Raw genomic sequence first — 20,692 nt, forward strand, 5'->3', positions numbered from 1 at the left:
TAGGAGGTGAGATCCAGTGGGCCCAGTGAAGGGACAGCGAGCTACTTCCTATCCCATTGGGGCTAAAAATTGCTTGGTCCTTGCCTCAGGGAGACTTCTGAGGGGTGAGAGAGGAAGAAAAAAAACAAGATTGAACCTGAATGTGGCAAATAAAGAATCTCCTTCAACTCAAGAGACACTTTTGGCTTTACTCAAACAGAAAGCCAATATCCAAGCCTTTAATTGTGGTGAAGTTCTGTATGTGCTCAGTGACTTAGGTTATTTAAATTCCCAGCTGTATCTGACAACATAAATAATCAAGCAGTGCTAGTTACAAGTCCTCCCACCAGCCCAGAACAGAAAAGACATCAGCAAGACTTGCTGATAACATCTGGCATTTATTCAAAGAGGATTCTCTGGACCCATATCTATGCATGAATTATAATTTGGGACTGGAGCCACTCTCTCACAAATCTATGTTGCTTAGCAAAAACAAGGTCTAACTGGACCTGGGAAATTGTGGCTTACCTTTTAAAAATTTGGAGACATCCTGAAGTTGTGGAATACTGTTTTCTTCATAGCCACAGCATTTTTCTAGCTGGTGAAAAGCATCCAGGTACTGTTTACAGGCATGGGTAGGGTGGAGACTGCTCAGCTTCTTATATACTTCTCCCCTAGAGAGAACAAGACAGTCATTAGCAGTAATCTTCTAGAGGAATAATAATAATTGTGGTATTTGTCAAGCACTTACAATGTGAAACAAACTGTACTAAGTGCTAGGGTAGATTTAAGATAATCAAGCCAGATCCAGTTTCTGCCCTACATGGAGCTCACAGACTAAGTATAAGAGTGGACAGGTATATAATCTCCATTTTACAGATGAGGAATTTAAACACTGAGAAGTTAAGAAATTTGTCCAAATCATCCAGCAGGTAAGTGGCAAGATTGGGATTAGGACCCAAATTATCTGACTCCCAGGCCCATGCTTTTTAGCTCTTTCCTAGGCTCCAACAGAGCTATAAACTTCTGGAAGCCAAGGGTTCCACTTTGGATACCATGGCAGAAGGTCAGACAGACCATTTCTTAAGTGACCTGTGAAAAAGACTAAAACTATGAATAATTTCACGTGAAAAATACAGGCTTCTGGGTCATTCATTTCTTAGATATGTTCTAGAAAGTCTGCCTTCAATATTCCCAAAGTTGCAGGAGATGCTTTTAGATGCAATCTACTATCGATACCTCCTCAAACTGAAGGTTTAATTGTGTTATCTTATGGTTCAAAGGGGACCCTTTAACTGTCTTCAAAGTCTTTGTTTACCACGTGGGTTGGACAGAAATGGACGTACTCTGTCACCTGAGACAAAAGAAAAGCCTAGTGAAACAAAGACAGGTCAGCTTTATACAAAGCTCATGGGGAATTTTGATCACAAAACTTTTATTTGAAAAGGAGTCATTTCATTTCATCTCCACCTTGCCCTTCTCCTACACTCCCTCTTGCCTAATTCTCTTCTCTACAAAGAGTGGGTTGTGTTCCCCAGAAGTGGCTAAAACAAGGGAGATAAAGAAAGCCTAGAACTGCATAATGAATTGTCCCTCTGATATCCTTCATTTGGATGATTAGCCAGTTGATTTGCAATCCAAACAGATCATTCAGCCTCAAAATGGATTGGGGCTTTCTACTGGGAGCAAATCAACAAGGTAAATTGCTCGTGATCCTTCACTTGGCCCTAGTCTGGTCTCTCAGCCCAGCTGAAATATCCACTCCAAACAGGTCTCCGGACAAATGACTTGAGCACACATTCAGAATTCAGGTCTAGATAAAAACACACTTGAGAACAAGGGATGCTTTTAAAAGAGAGCACTGAAGATGATGAAGGAAACAGCTAGATTTGGGAATGGTCTTATACATCTTGCATGTAGCTGTTGCAAAGCAAACAATAATAGTATAATGGCAGGAAGCCTTATAAAAAATGGTCATTTTCTATTCACACACTGCTCTGGGGTTCTAACTAATTTATAAACATTGTTTTATGAAAATTGAGATCATTCTTGGAAGTGACTAAAGAAAATGACCTTTGCTTGTTTTGGTAGTGTATTTTTTTGCTGCTATTGTTGCTAAGGAGGTGATAGCCAGTATCTGGTAATGGCTGCCTTTCCATCATACAAATTTCATTTGTTAACTAGGGGTTTAAGTGACACTCACTGACCTCCTTCCTCCAGAAAGAAAGTTAAAAGGAAATTGAATCAGACAATGGCTACTGTTCAGAGCCTACCTAAAGTCTGGGGAGACTGGACTTTGCCCACAGAGAAATTAGGAAAAGTGGAGAAGCAGATTCCACTGATCCATCCAGTTTCTTTTAGACATGGAAATCTCCAGGCAAATGCCATGAACTACTTTTCCATTACTCTTCAGGTTGCTTTTTATAGCTCACTCAAAAAGCAGGCTTACTATTGGGTGCGTTCCCATAGGAGTTTACCCCTGGACAAAGAGCATTTGGGCCCCATCACTTTTGTCAATAACAATGATCATAAAAAGAACATTTTTATTGAGCTTCAGAGTATTAGGTTCTGCACCGGATCTATAGGCAAATATGCTCCCTGCTTGGCATGCTCATACTCTATTATCCCAAGTTGTGTTCGCTGACAAATTATGCTGATTAACAAAAAAGAAACAGGAATCCTGTTTTGTTAACAGAAAAATCTTAGAGGAACAGTCATTTCTGTATACTTGGATCTGGTGCTATTGTAATGAACTCTTAACCTTCAGCTGCCAAGCTCAGCCAGTCCAGGTAGCTTGCCTGCATTAGTGTCTAGAAAGGAATCCTGGGCTGTGCTAGGTTGTGTTGTCCTGAGCTGGGATAAAGCAAGGGGTTTTTTGGTACCCAAGGTGTTCCAGAGGGTGCCTGGGCTCTACTTTTGGTTTTGGCAGATGCCCGGGTGGAAGAAGAGAAGGCGGGACAGAGAAGGCATTGACTCTTCCCCCCACCTCAGGCCAAAACCTTGGAAAATGTGTAGTTATCTCATTTTTCCTCTTACTAACCTTGGTTTTTCTGTTCATTCTTTGATTTCAGTGTTTGCTTCTTTTCCCCATATTAGATATCCCACTCTTTGACATCCTTGTCCTCCTTTGTAACACCCCATAATGTCTATCTCTACATAGAGTGGCAGTCAGTCAATCAATTGTATGTATTGAGTGCTTGCTGAGGAGCTTTCAGTATAGAGGGAGAGAGAAGCTCTAGAATGGCACTCAGAAAATACTTCCTGGCAGGAATTCCAGCTTGGCCTGGAGCAGTCTGCAGAGGTGGGAGCGGGGTCACAAAGTCAACAACAGCAGCAGCAATAATGCCCTGGGTTGGGGAAGGCTTCAGTCCACAGACTCCTTGCCACAGCAGTCCTCCACCACCAATCAATCAACCCAAATCGTCCCATGTTCCTATATCTCATTCCCCTCCCTCATCACCCCAATATCTGCTCAATTCCTACTTCTACACTATGAGTCCCAAGTGGGACAGGAATTACGTTTGCCCTGATTAATTTAAAATCTCTCCCAGCACATAAAGTGCTTAACACACACACACACACACTTCCCTCCCCCCAAGATGTGAGCTCATCTGTGGGCAGGGCAAGTGTCTGTTAATTCTGTTGTATTATGCTCTCTCAAGCTTTTAGTACAATGCTTTTTACCTAGTAAAAGCAGCGTGGCTCAGTGGAAAGAGCATGGGCTTTGGAGCCAGAGGTCATGAGTTCGAATCCCTGCTCCGCCACTTGTCAGCTGTGTGACTGTGGGCAAGTCACTTAACTTCTCTGTGCCTCAGTTCCCTCATTTGTAAAATGGGGATGAAGAATGTGAGCCCCACGTGGACAACCTGATTCCCCTGTGTCTAACCCAGTGCTTAGAACAGTGCTCTGCACATAGTAAGTGCTTAACAAGTACCAACTTTATTATTATTATTATTAAATGATTGATTGATTGATTGATAGCATAAAACACTTTTCATTCAGAAAGAAATGTTGGGATGCTTAAATATTTGGTGGAGGTTTCTTCTCCTTCATCACTTTGAATTCAGTAGAGGAAGGGGCTATAACAACCTAATAAGTACATAAATGTATTCACAAGTCATTGCACTTTTAAAATATTTTAGGTTATGTGGATGATAATCATGTTTGGCAACTCCAAATATTTAATGTCCTTGTGATTGGAGTTATGTTGTCCATATCTTTTTGATTAATAATTGTGTAATGATCAATTTTATCATTATAAAATCAAATAGATTGTAAGCTCCTTGAGGGCAGGGGCCATGTCAACCAACTCTTATGTATTGTACTCTCCCAAGCACTAGTACAGTCCATCGTAGAAAGTAATAGCCCAACAAATACCACCAATTGACTGATAGTCTTTTTCTTATTCTTTAGACAGTGAGCCCCATATGGGGTGTATACAGTGTACAGTTTGGGTACATAATCTACAGTTTGGGTACATAATCTGCACTGAAATACCACAGTAAAAATATTTAATAAAGGCTACAGATTATTTGCATAGTCCCCTGAATTCCTTTTCAAACATACTAAATACTGTAATGTACTGTCCTGTTGCCATTTATAACTTGGGAAAGATATATCCAACTGGAAACATCCGCAACCTAATAAGATTCTAAGTTTCCAAAATTCAAAATTTGTAGCCAAATTTCAGCCTAACATATTCGAAGTAATAGTTGTTAAAAATAATATCTTCCTCACTCTATACCCAGCAGTTTCAGAGTAGGTTGAGGAGTAGAAACAAATCTTTGCCATTCAACTCGATGAAGTATTACTCTCTAGTGCTCTAATAAAATGGGATATCCACCCAAAATCTGTTTAACTTAAATTGAACTGTTTCTCGTGTCATTTGGGGAGGAAGGGTGGCCTAGTGGAAGAGCTTGGGCTTGGGAGTCTTAAGACCCAGGTTCAAGACCTATGTCTGCCACTAACCTATTGTGTGACCTTGGACAAGTCAATTAACTTCTCTAGTCCCAGTTTCTCCTCGGTAAATTAAAGATAAACTAGATTGTGAGCCCCATGCTAGGACGGGCTGTGGGGGAAAGATAAACAGTTCCCTCTCTAAAGGCCCATTTTTCTAACATTCTCCCTCCCGCACAGGGTTGCACTTTCAAAAGAGAATAGCTGATTAGCATTGTGCCTACCCCAGTCCTTAGCATACACTAAATGCTTAATAAATGCAATAATAATTAACATTCTAAAAATGCTCTTGATGGCAATGAGCATCAGCAGTGTCCAGAAACAGTAGTGTCATGAACAACATCTTCCCTTTTAAAAAAATGTTTCACCAAATTGATGTCTTCTAGACCTGGAAGTTACTAATTTGCAGGCCTATTTTAAAACACATTAGATGGTCTTCTACCTCAGAACTAGACCTAATCAAAATTATTGGTCCCAATTGTAACAGTGAAACTGGAAGGTCCCAAGTAGCTTTATGACTGAATAACAAGTTTGGAAGTCATGACCCTATCATCACACTCTCTCTGTCTTTTTCTCTCTCTCTCTCATCACATTCAATCCTCAGAAAGATCCTGAAAATAAATTGCCCCTCTCAAAGTCTTCTTTTGTAGTCCCACACATGCTATCTATCATTTTCTCCAAAGGTCAGTCCAGTTTAGAAGAGCCTTTCTCATTATGTCGGAAGATGAATGACAGAAGGAAGAAGCAATAGATGACGGAACATTGCCCAGGTGGGTACACAATTGAGAGGCTGAGAGCCAGTGATACTGCACAAACTTCTAGCATTATAATCAAATTCTTCACACAGGTTCTCATGCCTGAAGTCTCAGAACTGAGGCTTATCTGTCATTCTCATTAGGAGACCCCCGTCCTCATTCTCATCCCTATCATTCCCACCACCACCACCATCATCATCATTCCAGAAGGCTGAAAGTGAGAGTGCTGTTCCAAAGTGCCTCACATCAACCAGGAAGTAGTTTAGGCCGTGGGAGGATCTGACTCTATAGCACTCAGTGGATAATCAATTTATTTATTGAGCATTTTCTGTAGGCAGAGGACTGTACTAAGCACTTGGGGAGGGGGGGTACAAGTCAACAGAGGTGAAAATGACTGGAGTATTTGTTTTTGGACATCCCCCTCTCACCTATATGCTCAGAAGAACAGGTGCCAGAACAAAGGGAGGAATAAGCACATTTAGCTGAATCACTGGGAAATTTAAAAACAACAACATTCATCTAGATGAAAGAAGGCACATGTAATTTAATTTAGCCCATAATTTATTTTAATTTCTAGCTTCCATTCTAGACAGCAAGGTCCTTGTGGGCAGGCCAACTCTGTTGTATTGTACTCTCTCAAGTACTTAGAACAGTGCTCTGCAGATAGTAAGCTCTCAATACATTCCCCTGATTAACTGATTGGAGTTTGGAAATCAGTGGTTTCGCCAGTGCATTTGGACTACGAAAACCTCACTTCTACACCAACGTGGGCATTTCCAGACAGGTCCCTTTCCTAAGGTGATCTCACCACTTCTCTCCTTTGGCTTCCATGACTCTTGTTTCCCTGCTAATCCTAAAAGTATGGGCTCAAATAGTCTCAGTCTTGTGGTTGTTTTGGAGGCTAAAGTATCTGCCCTTGATTCATTTTTATGTTTATAGACGTGTTGCAATGTGAACCAAAAGATTCCAACCACGCTTCAAGAGGCACAATGAGGGAATTTGCACTATGTTACAAAGTTCCCCTTAGGTTTTGCTGGGTCCATATAATTCTGTGATGTAATGTCAATGACCTTATGACACATCCAGAATGAGTGGTGGTAATAAATGGGAGGTCTAATTTGGGAAAGTGATTTATCGAGTCCGCCCTCTGGGGTGCTGGGATACACTGCGTGGAGAAGACAGACGGCTCTCTCTCTGAAGACCCATTTTAGAACCCTCCTGGGGATTCGCTTTCAATAGAGAATAGCCGATTGGCAGGGAAAAAAGGAAAAAACAGGAAAGAAAACAAATTAAATATCCTCGCGAACAACATCCCCACACACCGTTCCAGGCCAAATGCGTTGGCTGCCAGTAGAAGTCACACACACGAAGCTTAGTTTCTAAAAGTCATCTCACTGCTTGCAAACTAGGGATTTGGATAATCAGCAGTGGAAGCTTAATGAACTGAGGAGGAACCAAGGCACGCTGTTGGAATTTTAACCCTAGTTCTGTTCCTCAGTTAACTGCTTGACCGCAGACCTTTCTCTGCCCTGAGTTCCTTGGTCATAATGATGATGGAGTCTTCCGAGGTAAACAATGGAAAAACTTCAGTTCAGACAAAAAAAGGATTTTGGGACCAAGACCTGAGTGAAGGAATGGATTATAGCACTAGTGTTTTGAGTTGCTCCACTTGTGGTCCTTCATCCCTTCCACTCAAGTTCCCTTTGGGGCCCGAAGTACAACGAGGGAGTACACGGACAGGGATGCAGCACATGGCAAATAATTTTCCAGAAACAGCAGCCCTCATCTTCCCTCCCAAATTTTCCAACCACTGTTAGCACCACCACCTTCTTCCCTGTCTCTCAAGCCCACAACGTCAACATTTTCCTTGGATTCACCCTCTCTTTCAATCCCCATTTCGAGCCTGTCACCAAATCCTGTCAGTTCTTTCTTTGCAACAGCTCCAGAATCTCTTCCTTCCATCCAAACTGCCACCACACTAGATTCAGCCCCTGCACCGGCTTCCTCACTGACACCCCTGCCTCCAGTCTTTCCTCTCTCCTATCCACACTTTTTTCTGCTGCCTAGATCTCCCCGCCATTCCTCAAAACCCCCTAAAGCTTGCCCTTTCTCTTCTGCATTATGTCGAAGCTCCTGACAATTGACTTTAAGCTCCTCAATCAACTTCATCTCTCTCTTACCTCCCTTTGCTCCTCTCCCAGTACACCTCAGCTCACAAACTTCCCTACACTCGAGCCAACCTACCCACTGTGCCTCATTTGCATCTTTTTTGCCATAGGCTTCTTGCTCACATCCTCCTATCTGCCTGGAATTGCTCCATGTTCACAGTCAGTACTTTTGTCCCCACCATCAAGGCCCTTCTGAAATGACATCTCTTCCAGGCAGCCTTCCCTGATTAATCTCTCTTTTCCTAACACTATTCCCCCACCCCCCTACCAATTCAGCATTGCTGCCTTACCCAAACACTTGGGTAGTCGCATCTCCTCCCCACCTCCCTAGCACTTACACACATATCTTTATGCTCTGTTGCTTTCCCTTTACCTGTAATTTATTTTGCTGCCTATTACCCCAACAATAGTGTAACCTCTTTGAAGGCAAGAATCATGTCTAATAACTCTATTATATTTTTCCAAGCTTAGAACAGTGCTCTGCACATTTTTAATCCTCAATAAATTCTATTGACTGAGTGATTTATATAAGAAAAATGCTAGCTTTCTCCTGCCTGCAAAGGGCTATAAGATCCTCAAATCACAGGAATTATTATAGGAGAAACCAGTGAATTACTGTTTCATCTTTGCTTGTTCCGTACTCAGAATAACTTTCTTAATAGGAATTAGGTGAATATCTTCCTCTTTCATAGATATACAAACAGCTAGTTCTCTGCGTGATGCAGATCTCCACTGTGGGATGTCAGTGGATGGACACACCTCTCCCTGCTGCAGAATCCAGCCTGTCTTCAGGGTGGAGGGACTGTGCTGGTGTAGAGTACAACACTCTCAACAGCTATTGCAAAAAGCATTATTATTAGTAGTAGTAATAATAATATTAGGCAAGCATCTACTATGTCCCAAGCACTGTACTAACAGCTGGAGGAGATACATTGCTCTGCACACAGTAAGCATTCAATAACTGTGATTGAATGAATACAGGATAATTAGATTTGACAGAGTCCCTGTTCCATGTAGGGCTCACAGTCTAAGAGAGAGAGATAAAACAGGAATTTGATCCCCATTTTACAGATGAGGTAACTGAAGCATAGAGAAGTTAAGTGACTTACCCGAGGTCACACAGCAGGCAAGTGTTGGAACTGGGTAAGAACAGGTCCTCTGACTCTGAGTCCCCTAGGCTTTCCTCTAAGCCATGCTGCTGCTCTACTGAATACAGTGAAATATTTCCAAGATATTTTGACATTAAATGCAAATAAGGAGTACTCACCAAGTGGCGATCTCCTGTGATGTATACTCCACTCTAGGTAAAGGATCTCCCCTTGGGGAAAAGAGAAAAAGAACATTTTTAAAGGGTTTTCCATTTTCCATTTGAAATTAATTTTCCATTCTGGGAATTAGGACTGAGTATGGTAGGGCAAAGAGTAAACCATTAAACAGCAAACTTTACCTACCCAGAGTGGAATGGGGTGCCTGTCATTCACAGGTCTTTTCAACCATTCCCAGAGGCCCACACCCATGCACGCACATACATGTAGTGATCACATTCATGTAGTCAATCATATTTGATTGCTTACTGTATACAGAGCACTATTTAAGTTCTTAGGAGAATACAATAGAAGAGTAAACACACATTCCCTGCCCACAGTGAGCTTACATTCACAAATTTATGAATAAGCATAATATACTAAGGGTCTACTGGTGCCCAACTCTGTACCCAAATAAATTTGGTGATGAGCAGGTAGATCTTACTTAACCCCATAGCTGGTGGGGATTTTTTGTCCTTCCCAGGTGGTTGGCACGGGGAGTCAGCAGTCATTTTCCAGAGCGTCTTGTCCTCTATCAGCTAAGACCTACATTTTGGAGCCCTCCAGCTAGGAAACCTGCTGATTTTCCAGGAAGTTTAGAGGGATATCTGTCTCTCCCTGCAGGCCAGGACCACTGAAAAACTGAACAAGGCTAAGCCTCAATACTTAGCGGTATGAATTATTGGAGGAGGAGGAGGAGGAGGAAAGGTAAAAAGGAGTGTGGGTAGTTGTGGTAATTTTATCCTTTACCTCTATGTGCATGTCCTAATCACAAACATTCTTTCCTTTCTTTTTTTCTTTCCTTTCTTTCTTTCCTTCTTTCTTTCTTTTTTCTTTCTTCTCTCTCTGTCTCTCCCCCCAACCCTTTTGCCTTAGCTGCCTATGCTTGGGAGGGCATCCCAGGTGTAATCAATGTTTCATTTCCCAGGCTCTCATACCCTCAGCACAGCTGTGCTTGCTGGCTTGAATCCAATGCCCCAATTTCTAACCCCTGCCCCTCCTGGACCCCTCAACTAAAAGTCATGGCCCACCACTTTCAGATTAGGACCTCTAGAGACAATGAGATTACTCAATGAATATGTAATGCATATGTCTTAGGTAATATTATACTTACTCTCTGTAGTTAAAAGCCAGAGACATAATGTCAGATCTGCGCTTCCTGTATTCTAGGTCACGGTAACCCTACAGAAGGAGAAAGTCACTCAGAAAAATTACTTTTTTAAATGATAACACCATTTCAGATACAATTGTGTTTGCTGAAAGAAGTGATATACAGCTGTGTTTCTTCCTCAGTTGAATGATTTCTTCCATCATCACCATCATCAGCATTTTTTGAGGGCCTAGTATGTACTGGCTGCTTGAGAACACATGCTGTTCTACAGACTAATGATGAAGGCAAGAGGACACAAATTGCAAACCTACAATTTGTAAAAAAAAGTACAATCATAGATACAAAAGATAAAAGCAAAAGTAGGTCACTGAATAAAGAAACTAGTGGAGAAGTGACAGATGCACCCAAGTGCTAAGGGAGCTGAGAGGATGACATGATCAGGAAGGTGAGAATTTGATAAAGAATAACTCTTGCAGGGCAGTTTTCAGAGAGTTTTGAAAGTAGATAGGGACATGCCTTGGTGCATCTGCGTGAAGAGGGAGTTCTGGGTAAGAGAAAGGGCAGGTTAAATGGGCCAGAGGTGGGAGAGTTGTGAATAAATTACAGTTAAAAGGTTAGCTTGAAAGGAATGAAACATACTAGTCTGAGCCCGGTGGCAGAAGAGAGTGGGTAGATAAGACAGAGAAAGAAAGCCAATGGTTAAGAGCTTTAGTGTTTTAAGAAAGAAAAATGTTGGCATTGCAGGTTTTTGAGAAAGAGGAGTGATGTGTTCTGAATGGTATTTGAAGGCAATGGTCTAAGCAGCTATAAATAAAGACTGAAGTGGGGAGAGGTGGAGAGAGGCTTGGAGAGAGAAACCAATAAGGAGGTCTTTGGCTGCCAAAAATACCTTGTTATTTTGGATAGTGCTTTTACTTTTCCTAAGGGTTTTTATATCGGTTATCTCATCTTATCCTCACAAAATCCCTATGAGGTAGAGAGAAGCAGGTATTATTGCCTCATTTTATAGAGAAAGAAACTGAGGCCCAGAGAGCGGGCTAAAGGCCAGAGAGAGAACAAATTAATTTAGTAAAATTTGGAAGTGGCATCCTAATCTTTTTTGTCTTATATATAAACACATTAAAATTAAAAAAAGCCCAAATTTCAAGGTCCAGGGACAGAAGGATTGATTTCATTTTAACACAGTATCGCTTAGGCAAATATGTACCTTGACTGCTTTTCTGCTACTGTGTTTGTTTTTTTAGAAATGCAATGCTGTCATTTACTTAACTTTCATGTCATAAAAAACTGTGAATTCTGACTGGTATAACATACAGCAGAGGCATTAAATTGTCCATAGAGAAAACCAGCATCTTTCATTCACAATTATTGGACTTCTTTGGCACACAGAAATGTCATTAAATTAATATTAATGTTATGTACTCTGTGGATACTCAATAAATACTTACTGACTGAAATGATCGAGTCTGATAATTATATATTGCAGAGAATTGGCCCTTGTTTTAACAGATTTAAGGACTCTAAATAATGTCACTTGAACTACCTTTGTGAGATTATTAGATTGACGCTGTCTCCCTCTTTTGGTCTACAAGTGAACAGTCTCTTCACTCAGTCTCTGCTGAAAATTGTTTAACTTCATCGAGTCTTTGACTGAAAAATCAGACCAACCCAGGAAAAGAAATCTCAGCACTAGGTCATTTTATTTAACTCGGTGGCGCAGGGAGTGAGCATGAATTCACTTGCCCGTTTGGCTGAGGGTGCACATGCTTAGTGTTAGAACCTGACTTTTCAGGACTTTACAAGAATTCAATCTCCCAGAGACATTCTGGTGAGCTTTTAGTGCCCTCGAAGGACCTTACCCATCATTCCTGCCTCTGTGAAGCCAGGTAGGGGGTTGAACGGGATAATAATAATAATCATGGTATTTGCTAAACTATGTGCCAAACACTGTACTAAGTGCTGGGGTAGATACAAAATAATCAAGCCCCACCTGGGACTGACATTCTAGGTAGGAGGTAGCACAGGTATTAAATCCCTACTTTGCAGATGAAAGAACTGAGGTGCAGAGAAGTTGTGATAGGTCATAGAGCAGGTAAGTGGTGGAACCGGGATTAAAACCCAGGAGCTCTGACTCCCAGGCCCATGCCCTTTTCATTAGACCATGCTACTTCTCTGGATGTGGGGGCCATGCTTATGGGGAAAGTGACCCTAAATGCACTTGTAGGTTGTGATTAAAGTATCCAATAACTGCTCCCAGAAGTCACCATCATCATCATCGGCATCATCAGTGGTAACTGAGCACTCACTGTGTGCAGAGTACTACACTAAGCACTTGGGACAACAGAACTGGAAGACCCGTTCCCTGCTCACAATGAAACTTACAGTCCAGAGGGGGAGATAGACATTAATATAAAGAAAGTATAATATGCAATTTAGAGCTATGGACTTAATTGCTTGAGGTGAAAATGAAATGCCCATAGGTCATAGATCCAGGTGCAGTCAGAGTGGGGCTTGGCTATCTGGCTCAGATCCTGCTTTGGGGTCGGGCCCTTGAGCAGTAGCCTTCCCGCCCCTACAGCGGGCTACTGCGTCTCTGGGTAAAGTACCGTATTAGGAGTTGTGTGATTGTGTGACGTTGCAAGGGAAGAACAAGGCATATTCCCCTTTCCGGGAGTGAAAATTTAATGAGGAAAAAGTAATAAACACAGACATACACTCTGTAAATAATGAACAGCTGGCTAGCTCTTCAAAAGTCATAGGGAAATCTCACCTCACTTTGCAAAGTGAAGATCACCGAGAGCACCTGACAATCTTTTTTTTTTTTTAACTATTTACTGTGTGTCAAACACAGTTCTGAGCACTGGGGTTGGTATAAGTTCATTAGGTCGAACATGATCCCTGTCCCACATGGGGCTCACAGTCTAAGTAGAAGAGAGGACAGGTATTTAAACTTCATTCTACAGTTGAGGAAACTGAGGCATTGAGAAATTAAGAGACTTACCCAAGGTTACACAGCAAGCAATTGGCAAAGCCATGTTTAGAACCCAGGTCCTCTGACTCCCAGGTCCCTGCTGTTTCCACTAGGCCATGCTGTTTCTTGGGCAGATCGCAATTAGAACTATTTTCTTCCCTATCTACTACTTTCCCCATAAAGTGTCTACCAACTCTGTTAAATTGTACTCTCCCAAGCACTCAGTACAGGGCTCTGCTCACAGTAAGTGCTCAATAAATATGATTGATTGATGGATGTGTGCAGCCCTAACCCCATCTTCTGCCTGATAGAGTAAGATGAGCTCCAAAGATGGAGCTGATTGATTTCTGGCAAGTGCCAGAGATGACATTTCTCCATGGTTTATCAAAGTGAGTTGACACCAAGTCACCTGTGAAGCCCCGACCCCAGGAATTGAGCTGGGCTGAAACCCCAGGACAAAAAAGCCGGAGGTACAGTGACCACTGTATTTATTCTCTAGACTGTAATCTCGTTGTGGACAGGGAACGTGTCCACTAATTCCGTCGTACTCTCCTAACTGCTTAGTACAGTGTTCTGCAGTAAATGTGCAGTAAATATTATTAATTGAATGAGCACTCATTGTGTGCGTGACAAATGATCTAGCAGATATCTGAACTTTTCTAATAATGATAATATTAGTGGTATTGAATAAGCATTTACTTTGTACCAAGCACTAGACTGTAAGCTTGCTGTGGGCAGAAAATGTGTCTACCAACTCTGTTATATTGTTTGTTATATACTGTACTCTCCCAAGCACTTAATACAGTAATCTGCTTGCAGTAAGTGCTCAATAAATATGACTGATTGATTGAGATGCTGAGATACCATATAAGCAGATCAGACACAGTTCTTGTCCCCTAAAGGGCTCCAAGTCTAAGAGAGAGAACAGGTGTTTTATAGCCAATTTATAGATGAGATAACTGCAGCACAGAAAAGTTACATGACTTGTCAAAAGTCACTTGTGCTCAGGAGCATGGCATCGTGGAAATTTTCCTGGCCTGCTAGACAAAAATAACCTACTTCTATTTGAACCAAGTCTACAACTAGAACCATGATACTCCTGGCCAAATGTGTAGGTGTCAGTGACCAGAGAGGCAGGGGTCAAACGTATATTGATGCATTTTGCACTCAGTAGGACCGATTGATTAATAGGTATTAAAACCATTTTGAGCAAAAAGGATGTGTTTTTTTAATTGAATTAATGTTTCATTGGAACAATGTTTAATTTCCAGCCAAAATATTAATGCCTTTAGGCCAAGCTGCTATTGGCAAAGCCCTACTGGTCACTGATGGTGATTCTGAAAGTGCCCATTTTAGACAGTGAGCAGGGGAAGACTTAAATTGTCCCTAGGGATTTCATTTCCTAACTTATCTTCTTCTCTAAAAATTAATAATAATTATGGTATTTATTAAGCGCTTTCTCTGTGATGGGCACTGTTCTAAGCGCTGGGATGGATACAAGCAAATCGGGTTGGACACAGTCCCTGTCCCACAAGGGACTCACAGATTCAATCCCCATTTTATAGATGAGGTAACTAAGGCCCAAAGAAGTAAAGTGACTTGCCCAAGGTCATGTAGCAGACAAGTGGTGGAGGCAAAATTAAAACGCATGACCTTCTGACTCCCAGGCCCGTACTCTATCCACTACAACATGCTTCTGTTTTCTCTCCGGAGGAAATAGTTTTCTGACTCTTCTTTCACATGCTTAGTAAAACTTTAGCCAATCAGAACATTGGTATTTTTCTTTAATTTGATTACAATCTAATGTTTGCACATCCTAGGACATAAGAGATAAAAACACGGGGAGCCCATTAGCTAATGCCTGTCTAATCCCTCACTTCCCCTGGCTGCTCTTCCCTCTGCATCACCTATGCACTTGTTTGTGTACCCCTTAAGCCTCTTGATATTCATCCCAGCCCCACAGCACTTAGTACCTATCCTTATATTGTACTATTTCCCCTGTCTGTAATTTTTTAATAGCTGTCTCCCTCTATAGACTGTAAGATCTCTGTGGGCTGGAATCATGTCTACCACCTCTATTGTATTGTACTTTCCCAAGTGCTTAGTACAATGATATGCCCACAATAAGTGCTCAATAAATATTATTGATTAATAGAACTGGACCAGGCATGGAGCAGGAATAGCAAATCCCACTTACCAAAGTACAGATGAGAAATACTTTTTCCCAGGACTGGGCCAGAGATGTGCACTGCATTTATTTTCAGTAATACAGGTAAATAGGAGCCTCTCACTTACAGGGTGATCAAGATCCAAATCAGGTTCATACTTGGAAATCAAGTGATGACAGTTGTCAAGATCTTGTATGTTCTTGGGAAACCAAGGAACTATTGGGGAATAAAAGGGAACCAAAATGATAATCAATACTAATGAAGGTACTTGGTAAGCTCTTTCTATGCTCCTGGGACTGTTCTACAGTGTTAGGGTAGATACGAGTTAATCAGGTTGGACACAGTCTCTGTCCCATATGGGGCTCACAATCCAAATACCCCCAAAATACCATACTAGGGATTTTCTACATTGAAATATTAAAAATAGCCAGTTAGCCATCACCTGAGGTCCAGTGTGGGACTGGGAAATCAATAAATGCTATTGATTGATTAATAAAAAGATGCAGAGGTCTGATCTAGCTTGGAGAGGTGGATAGGCAAAAAATAAATAGAACCACCCACACCTAAATCTCCCAGTTTTCTGTTCTTTTGAGACTACACTCTTCCTCTTTGGATAAAGGGAAGAGAGTTAAGATTGTCCAACTGGAACTGCTTTCTAAAAACCTTCTGCACCTTCAGCTGCCATCGCACTGGCCCCATTAAGACTTTACCAACAGATTCCAGACTTCCACTCTGACTTTAAGACAGACACAGGTAAGAGAGGATACTGAGCTACTGCCTCTTCATTTATCCCTTTTCTCCCACTTTAGAAATACACTGTTTCTGCAGATGGAGGCATGAGATTTTTATACTCAACTGACAGACAGTAATGTCACAGTCAAAGTGGTGTGCTTTGAAACTCTCAAATTTCAGGGGAGGAAGCAAAAATAAAACCAGAAACCCATACTGAAAGGGGCTGATTTTGCCTATATTACCCTTATGCATATACTCTCTACTATGTCACCAGCCCCCTCTCTCCCTTTTTAGTTTTAGATTGTAAACCTCCCACAAGGGACAGGGGCATGTGTCTAATTCTTGTCTGTGGATTTGCAGCCAGAGTTTAGTACAGTGCTCTGCATACAGTAAGCAGTTAATAAATATGATGATTAGTAGTAGAGAAGCAGCATGGTTTAGCAGAAAGAGCACAGGCTGGGAATCAGAGGTCGTGGGTTCTAATCCCCCCTCTGCCTCTTATCAGCTGTGTGATTTTGGGCAAGTCACTTCACTTCTCTATGCCTCCGTGACCTCATCTGGAAAATGGGGATTGAGACTGTGAGCCCCACGTGGGACAACCTATCTTGTATCTACCCCAGCGCTTAGAACAGTGCTTTGCACATAGTAAGTGCGTAACAAATACCACAGTTATTATAATAAGTATAGTAATATAGTACTAATAAGAATAATAACTATGGTATTTGTTAAGCATGTATTAACTGTGTTCTAAATACTGGGTTAAATACAAGATAATTGGGTTGGACACAGTCCCTGTCTCACATAGGGCTCATAATCTTAATCCTCATTTTACAGATGAGGCTGAAAACTTGCCCAAGGTCACACAGCAGGCAAGTGGCAGAGCCAGAATTAGCACTCAGGTCCTTCTGACCCCCAGACCCATTCTCTAACCTCTAGGCCACGCTGCTTCTCTATTGATTGCTACTACTAATGATGATGGCATTTGTTAAGCGCTTACTCTGTGCAAAGCACTGATCTAAGCGCTGAAGCACTGTTCTAAACGCTGGACTATTACTTCCCAGGAGTTACTGGGAAATTCTTGGAGGAGTCTGATTTCTCTGACAATATTGAATGAGCTCTACCCTCACCTCCTAGTGAGCTTCAAGAAAAAGCTGGAGTTAAGTTTTCTCTGGTGAGCCAAACTGTGCTGCTTCTAAACTGCTCCTGGTTGGGACCACAGCAGAAGGAGAATTCCACATCTCAGTGTATTTCTCTTCACTAAAGCTATACTTGGGGACAATTACAGTCCCTGGCCTGTAAACTCCTTGTAGACAGGGAATGTGGCTACCAACGCTGGTGAATCGTATTCTCCCAAATGCTTAGTACAGTGCTCTGCACACAATAAGCACTCATTTAATACCATTGATTGATTGAAAAGGAAGTTCGGAGTGAGCTCATTTGGAATTATATACCCTTTTCTATCTTCCCCAGAAAAGCTTGTGCATACCCATCTGGCAAAGCACTTACTGCTGAGTGGCTCCTATTAATCAATCAGGTTTTGTATTTGTAGCTTTAAATTCTAGCGTCCCTAAATATTATTCTGTAAGTCTTAGTCCATTTTCTTCTGTTTGCTATTTCTGACTTTCAAAACTAAGTAAATCTTGACTTTAGCCATTATTCTATTTGAGAATTTGGCTTGGCCATGATTCTTGAGGCCTCCACGGCATTATCATGTGAATTCTGGCTGGAGTTCTAGAACTGCATCTTCCTTGTGTTTCTCTGAACAAAGGATGGTTAATATTAGCTTAGGAGTCTAACACCAAACCCCTAATTGCTTTTATTTCTCTAAAATTGAACGCATTGGATGCAGAAAAATTGCAAAAGACAGAAAACAAGTGAAATATCTGACTCTGTATGTTAAAAAGAGAGAGAGAGAGAGAGCACAGAGAAAAATTGTCCTTTATTATTGAAAAAGGTGCTGCTGATGGCAAGGACTCGTCCATATGTATGTGTATGGCATGACCAATATATACTACCATTCCCACATTGTTGCACTTATGGATAGATTTTTGACAGAACCTGTCACTGTTTTTCAGTCTAACTTTTGAAATCCTGATCTTTTCAAAACTTCTGCTCAAAGAGAACAATTCCATTCCTGACTTCCACATACGAGCCTAATCTGTCCACAGCAGTGTTTTTTCAAAAGTCCATCACAATTTTGCATTATTTGAGATGGCACTTCACCTTATCTTTATATTGTTTAAATACATATAAACTCTGGTCTCCTGGGTTGCAGTTCCCCATTTTCAATCCAGTATACAGTAGTTGCTTAGGATCTTGACATTGTCCTATACATAAAAAATATCTTGTTCACTGTTCAGTAGACATACCTCTTTCTTCCTGGTTTGTCTGCACATCCTCAGCCATTCCTTTTAGGGCATTAATAAGCAGGTTGGTGTTGGAGTTATGGATTTCACAGCCCACAAAAATTCCAGGTCCCTCAAAATACCCTTGGATTTTGTGGTGGCTCTGGTTTCTAGGTGGTGGATTTTAGCGCCAAATGACTAAAAATAAAATAGATCAACAACAGAGAAAATTATTCATTACATACTAAGGGTTAGGGCTTTTTTTTTTCTTTAAAATGAACTCAATCCTTCACAGTGTCCAAGCCTCAATCTGGAAATAAATTAAGCTCAGGGGAAGGCTAATGAACTCTTTCTGGCCCCTACTAGCTAATGACCTCATCAAAAAGGCAGCAGTGGGGCACAGGTGATTCTAATGTGGGAGAGACCACAGCATTAGTGGGAGATACAGAGCCCAGGCCAGGAGAGCTGACCAGAGGGAATTTGCAGGACAGGTCCACCTGCTCAGACCCCATTTCTACTGGCTGTTCTCCTACAAACCCTAGGAGGGCTGACCCAAGGAAGTTGGTGGGAGAGACCCAACTACCCAGAGTCCATTTCTTTTGCCTGTTCTCCTATAGATCCCAGGAGGGCTGACCCAGTAGAGTTGGCAGAAGAGACCTAGCTACCCATCTCAAGCCATGAAGAGAGACCCAGCTAACCTACCACTCCTCCCCACAGCTTCTCTGGGCTGCCTTTCTCCCTAGTCCTTCTGCTGCTCCTCAGGGAGATCAACAGGATGCATGTTGATAGGTCAAAAATTACCAACATGGATGCAGGAGTTGTTGAGAAGCATCAACACTGTTGCCTTGTGGTCACCTGCTAATTATCATTCATTAATGTGGTCAGTGGAGCAAGTTCACGTACCAAGTTCACTCCCTCATCCTAATCTACTACCGTGGACTGGCGAGGGGAGAGCAGAACTTAGTTTTTCTGGGTGGAACTCTGCATTTTTTTAAAAATCTCTTCTCCCTCTGCCTTTTCCCAAATATTCAGAATTTAAATCCCCAAGAAATATTTGAAAGACTAAGAGGGCAAGGTGACTGGTAGGCAGCTTGCATCACAATAGAGCAAGCCAAGGAATCTCAGTTTTAACCAATTTACGTGCAAATGAGAGCAGAGAGGTAGGGAAACCCTAAGGGGTCGAGAGAGGAGCAAGGGCCCAGCAGGAGCTGGGACAAGGACAGGGGCAGGGAGAGGAGTAGGGGTCCAGGCAGGAGCAGGAGCCCAGGCAGGATCAGGGACAGGAGCAGGGAGAGGTGAAGGGGTCCAGGCAGGAGCAGGGACAAGGATGGGGACAGGAACAGGGACTTAGGCAGGGGCAGTGAAAGAATACTCGAGAAAGGAGGGGGCCGGCTGGATTGGCCCATAGCTCCAGGAGACATAGGCCTGGCGACCCTCCGTTTCTTGGATGGTGAGAGGAGGAGAAAGCAGCCAAGGGGTAAGAGAGAAGCCGGTGCCTCTCCAGAGGACTCTTGTGGAAAGGCCGGAGCAGAAGGCCAAGCGTCTGGGAAGAGAAGGGGGGAGCCCCACCTGCGTACCTCGAAAACGCGAACCGCTCGGGACAGGCAGGGTCAAGGCTGAGCTGCGGCCGGGTCGGGGACTGGGCGCGGGGACCTCCTGGCTCCTTCCCCTCTCCGAGGAGCAGCCCTCGGGCCAGGTCCTCCCTCCGACCCGAGCATCGGCAGAGAGAGCCCCGGGGGGGACTGCCCTGGATGCTGAGGCTGGTGGAGGGGGGGGCCTCTCTTATAGCGCGCTGACCACCGCTTCCCTCCCCCTGCGGCCAAGCGGAGGGGAAAGTTTCTTTTCATGTCCGCAGATCTGCGTCATTTCCCTTTGAGAAATAATTGCTCTCGCCCCTACAGGGGTTGAGGGGGGCGGGATGGACGAGAGAGGATTCCTATTGTTCCCCGGCCTTAAAGGACCGAGCAGCCAGACTTCAGCTCCTGATAAAAAATGGAAACGTTTCCTCTTCCCAGAGACAAGTCCTGGCCCAGCAGTGTCCCAACCTGACTAATAATAATGATGGTATTCGTTAAGCGCTTACTATGGGCCAAGCACTGTTCTAAGCGTTGGGGGGGGGGGGGAGGGGGAATACAAGGTAATCAGGTTGTCCCACGTGGGGCTCACAGTCTTAATCCCCATTTTCCAGATGAGGTAACTGAGG

At 42.6% G+C, this 20,692-nt stretch overlaps 1 protein-coding gene across 1 annotated transcript in view; it reads right to left on the bottom strand.

Annotated features, from left to right (window-relative positions):
- The window catches only part of LOC100075982 (tyrosine 3-monooxygenase-like), a gene marked incomplete at its 5' end in the record, with an annotated part of 46,661 nt that extends 26,571 nt beyond the window's left edge, over window positions 1-20,090 (bottom strand). Inside the window, 7 exon segments of the mRNA XM_039914042.1 lie at window positions 508-653; window positions 9,126-9,176; window positions 10,277-10,344; window positions 15,540-15,628; window positions 18,514-18,612; window positions 18,615-18,687; window positions 20,067-20,090. Of these exon segments, the coding sequence (XP_039769976.1) occupies window positions 508-653; window positions 9,126-9,176; window positions 10,277-10,344; window positions 15,540-15,628; window positions 18,514-18,612; window positions 18,615-18,687; window positions 20,067-20,090 (550 nt within the window).
- Window positions 20,091-20,692: the final 602 nt, after the last annotated feature.

The sequence above is a fragment of the Ornithorhynchus anatinus genome, chromosome 14 (genome assembly GCF_004115215.2).
Source record: "Ornithorhynchus anatinus isolate Pmale09 chromosome 14, mOrnAna1.pri.v4, whole genome shotgun sequence".
NCBI classification, from domain to species: Eukaryota; Metazoa; Chordata; class Mammalia; order Monotremata; family Ornithorhynchidae; genus Ornithorhynchus; species Ornithorhynchus anatinus.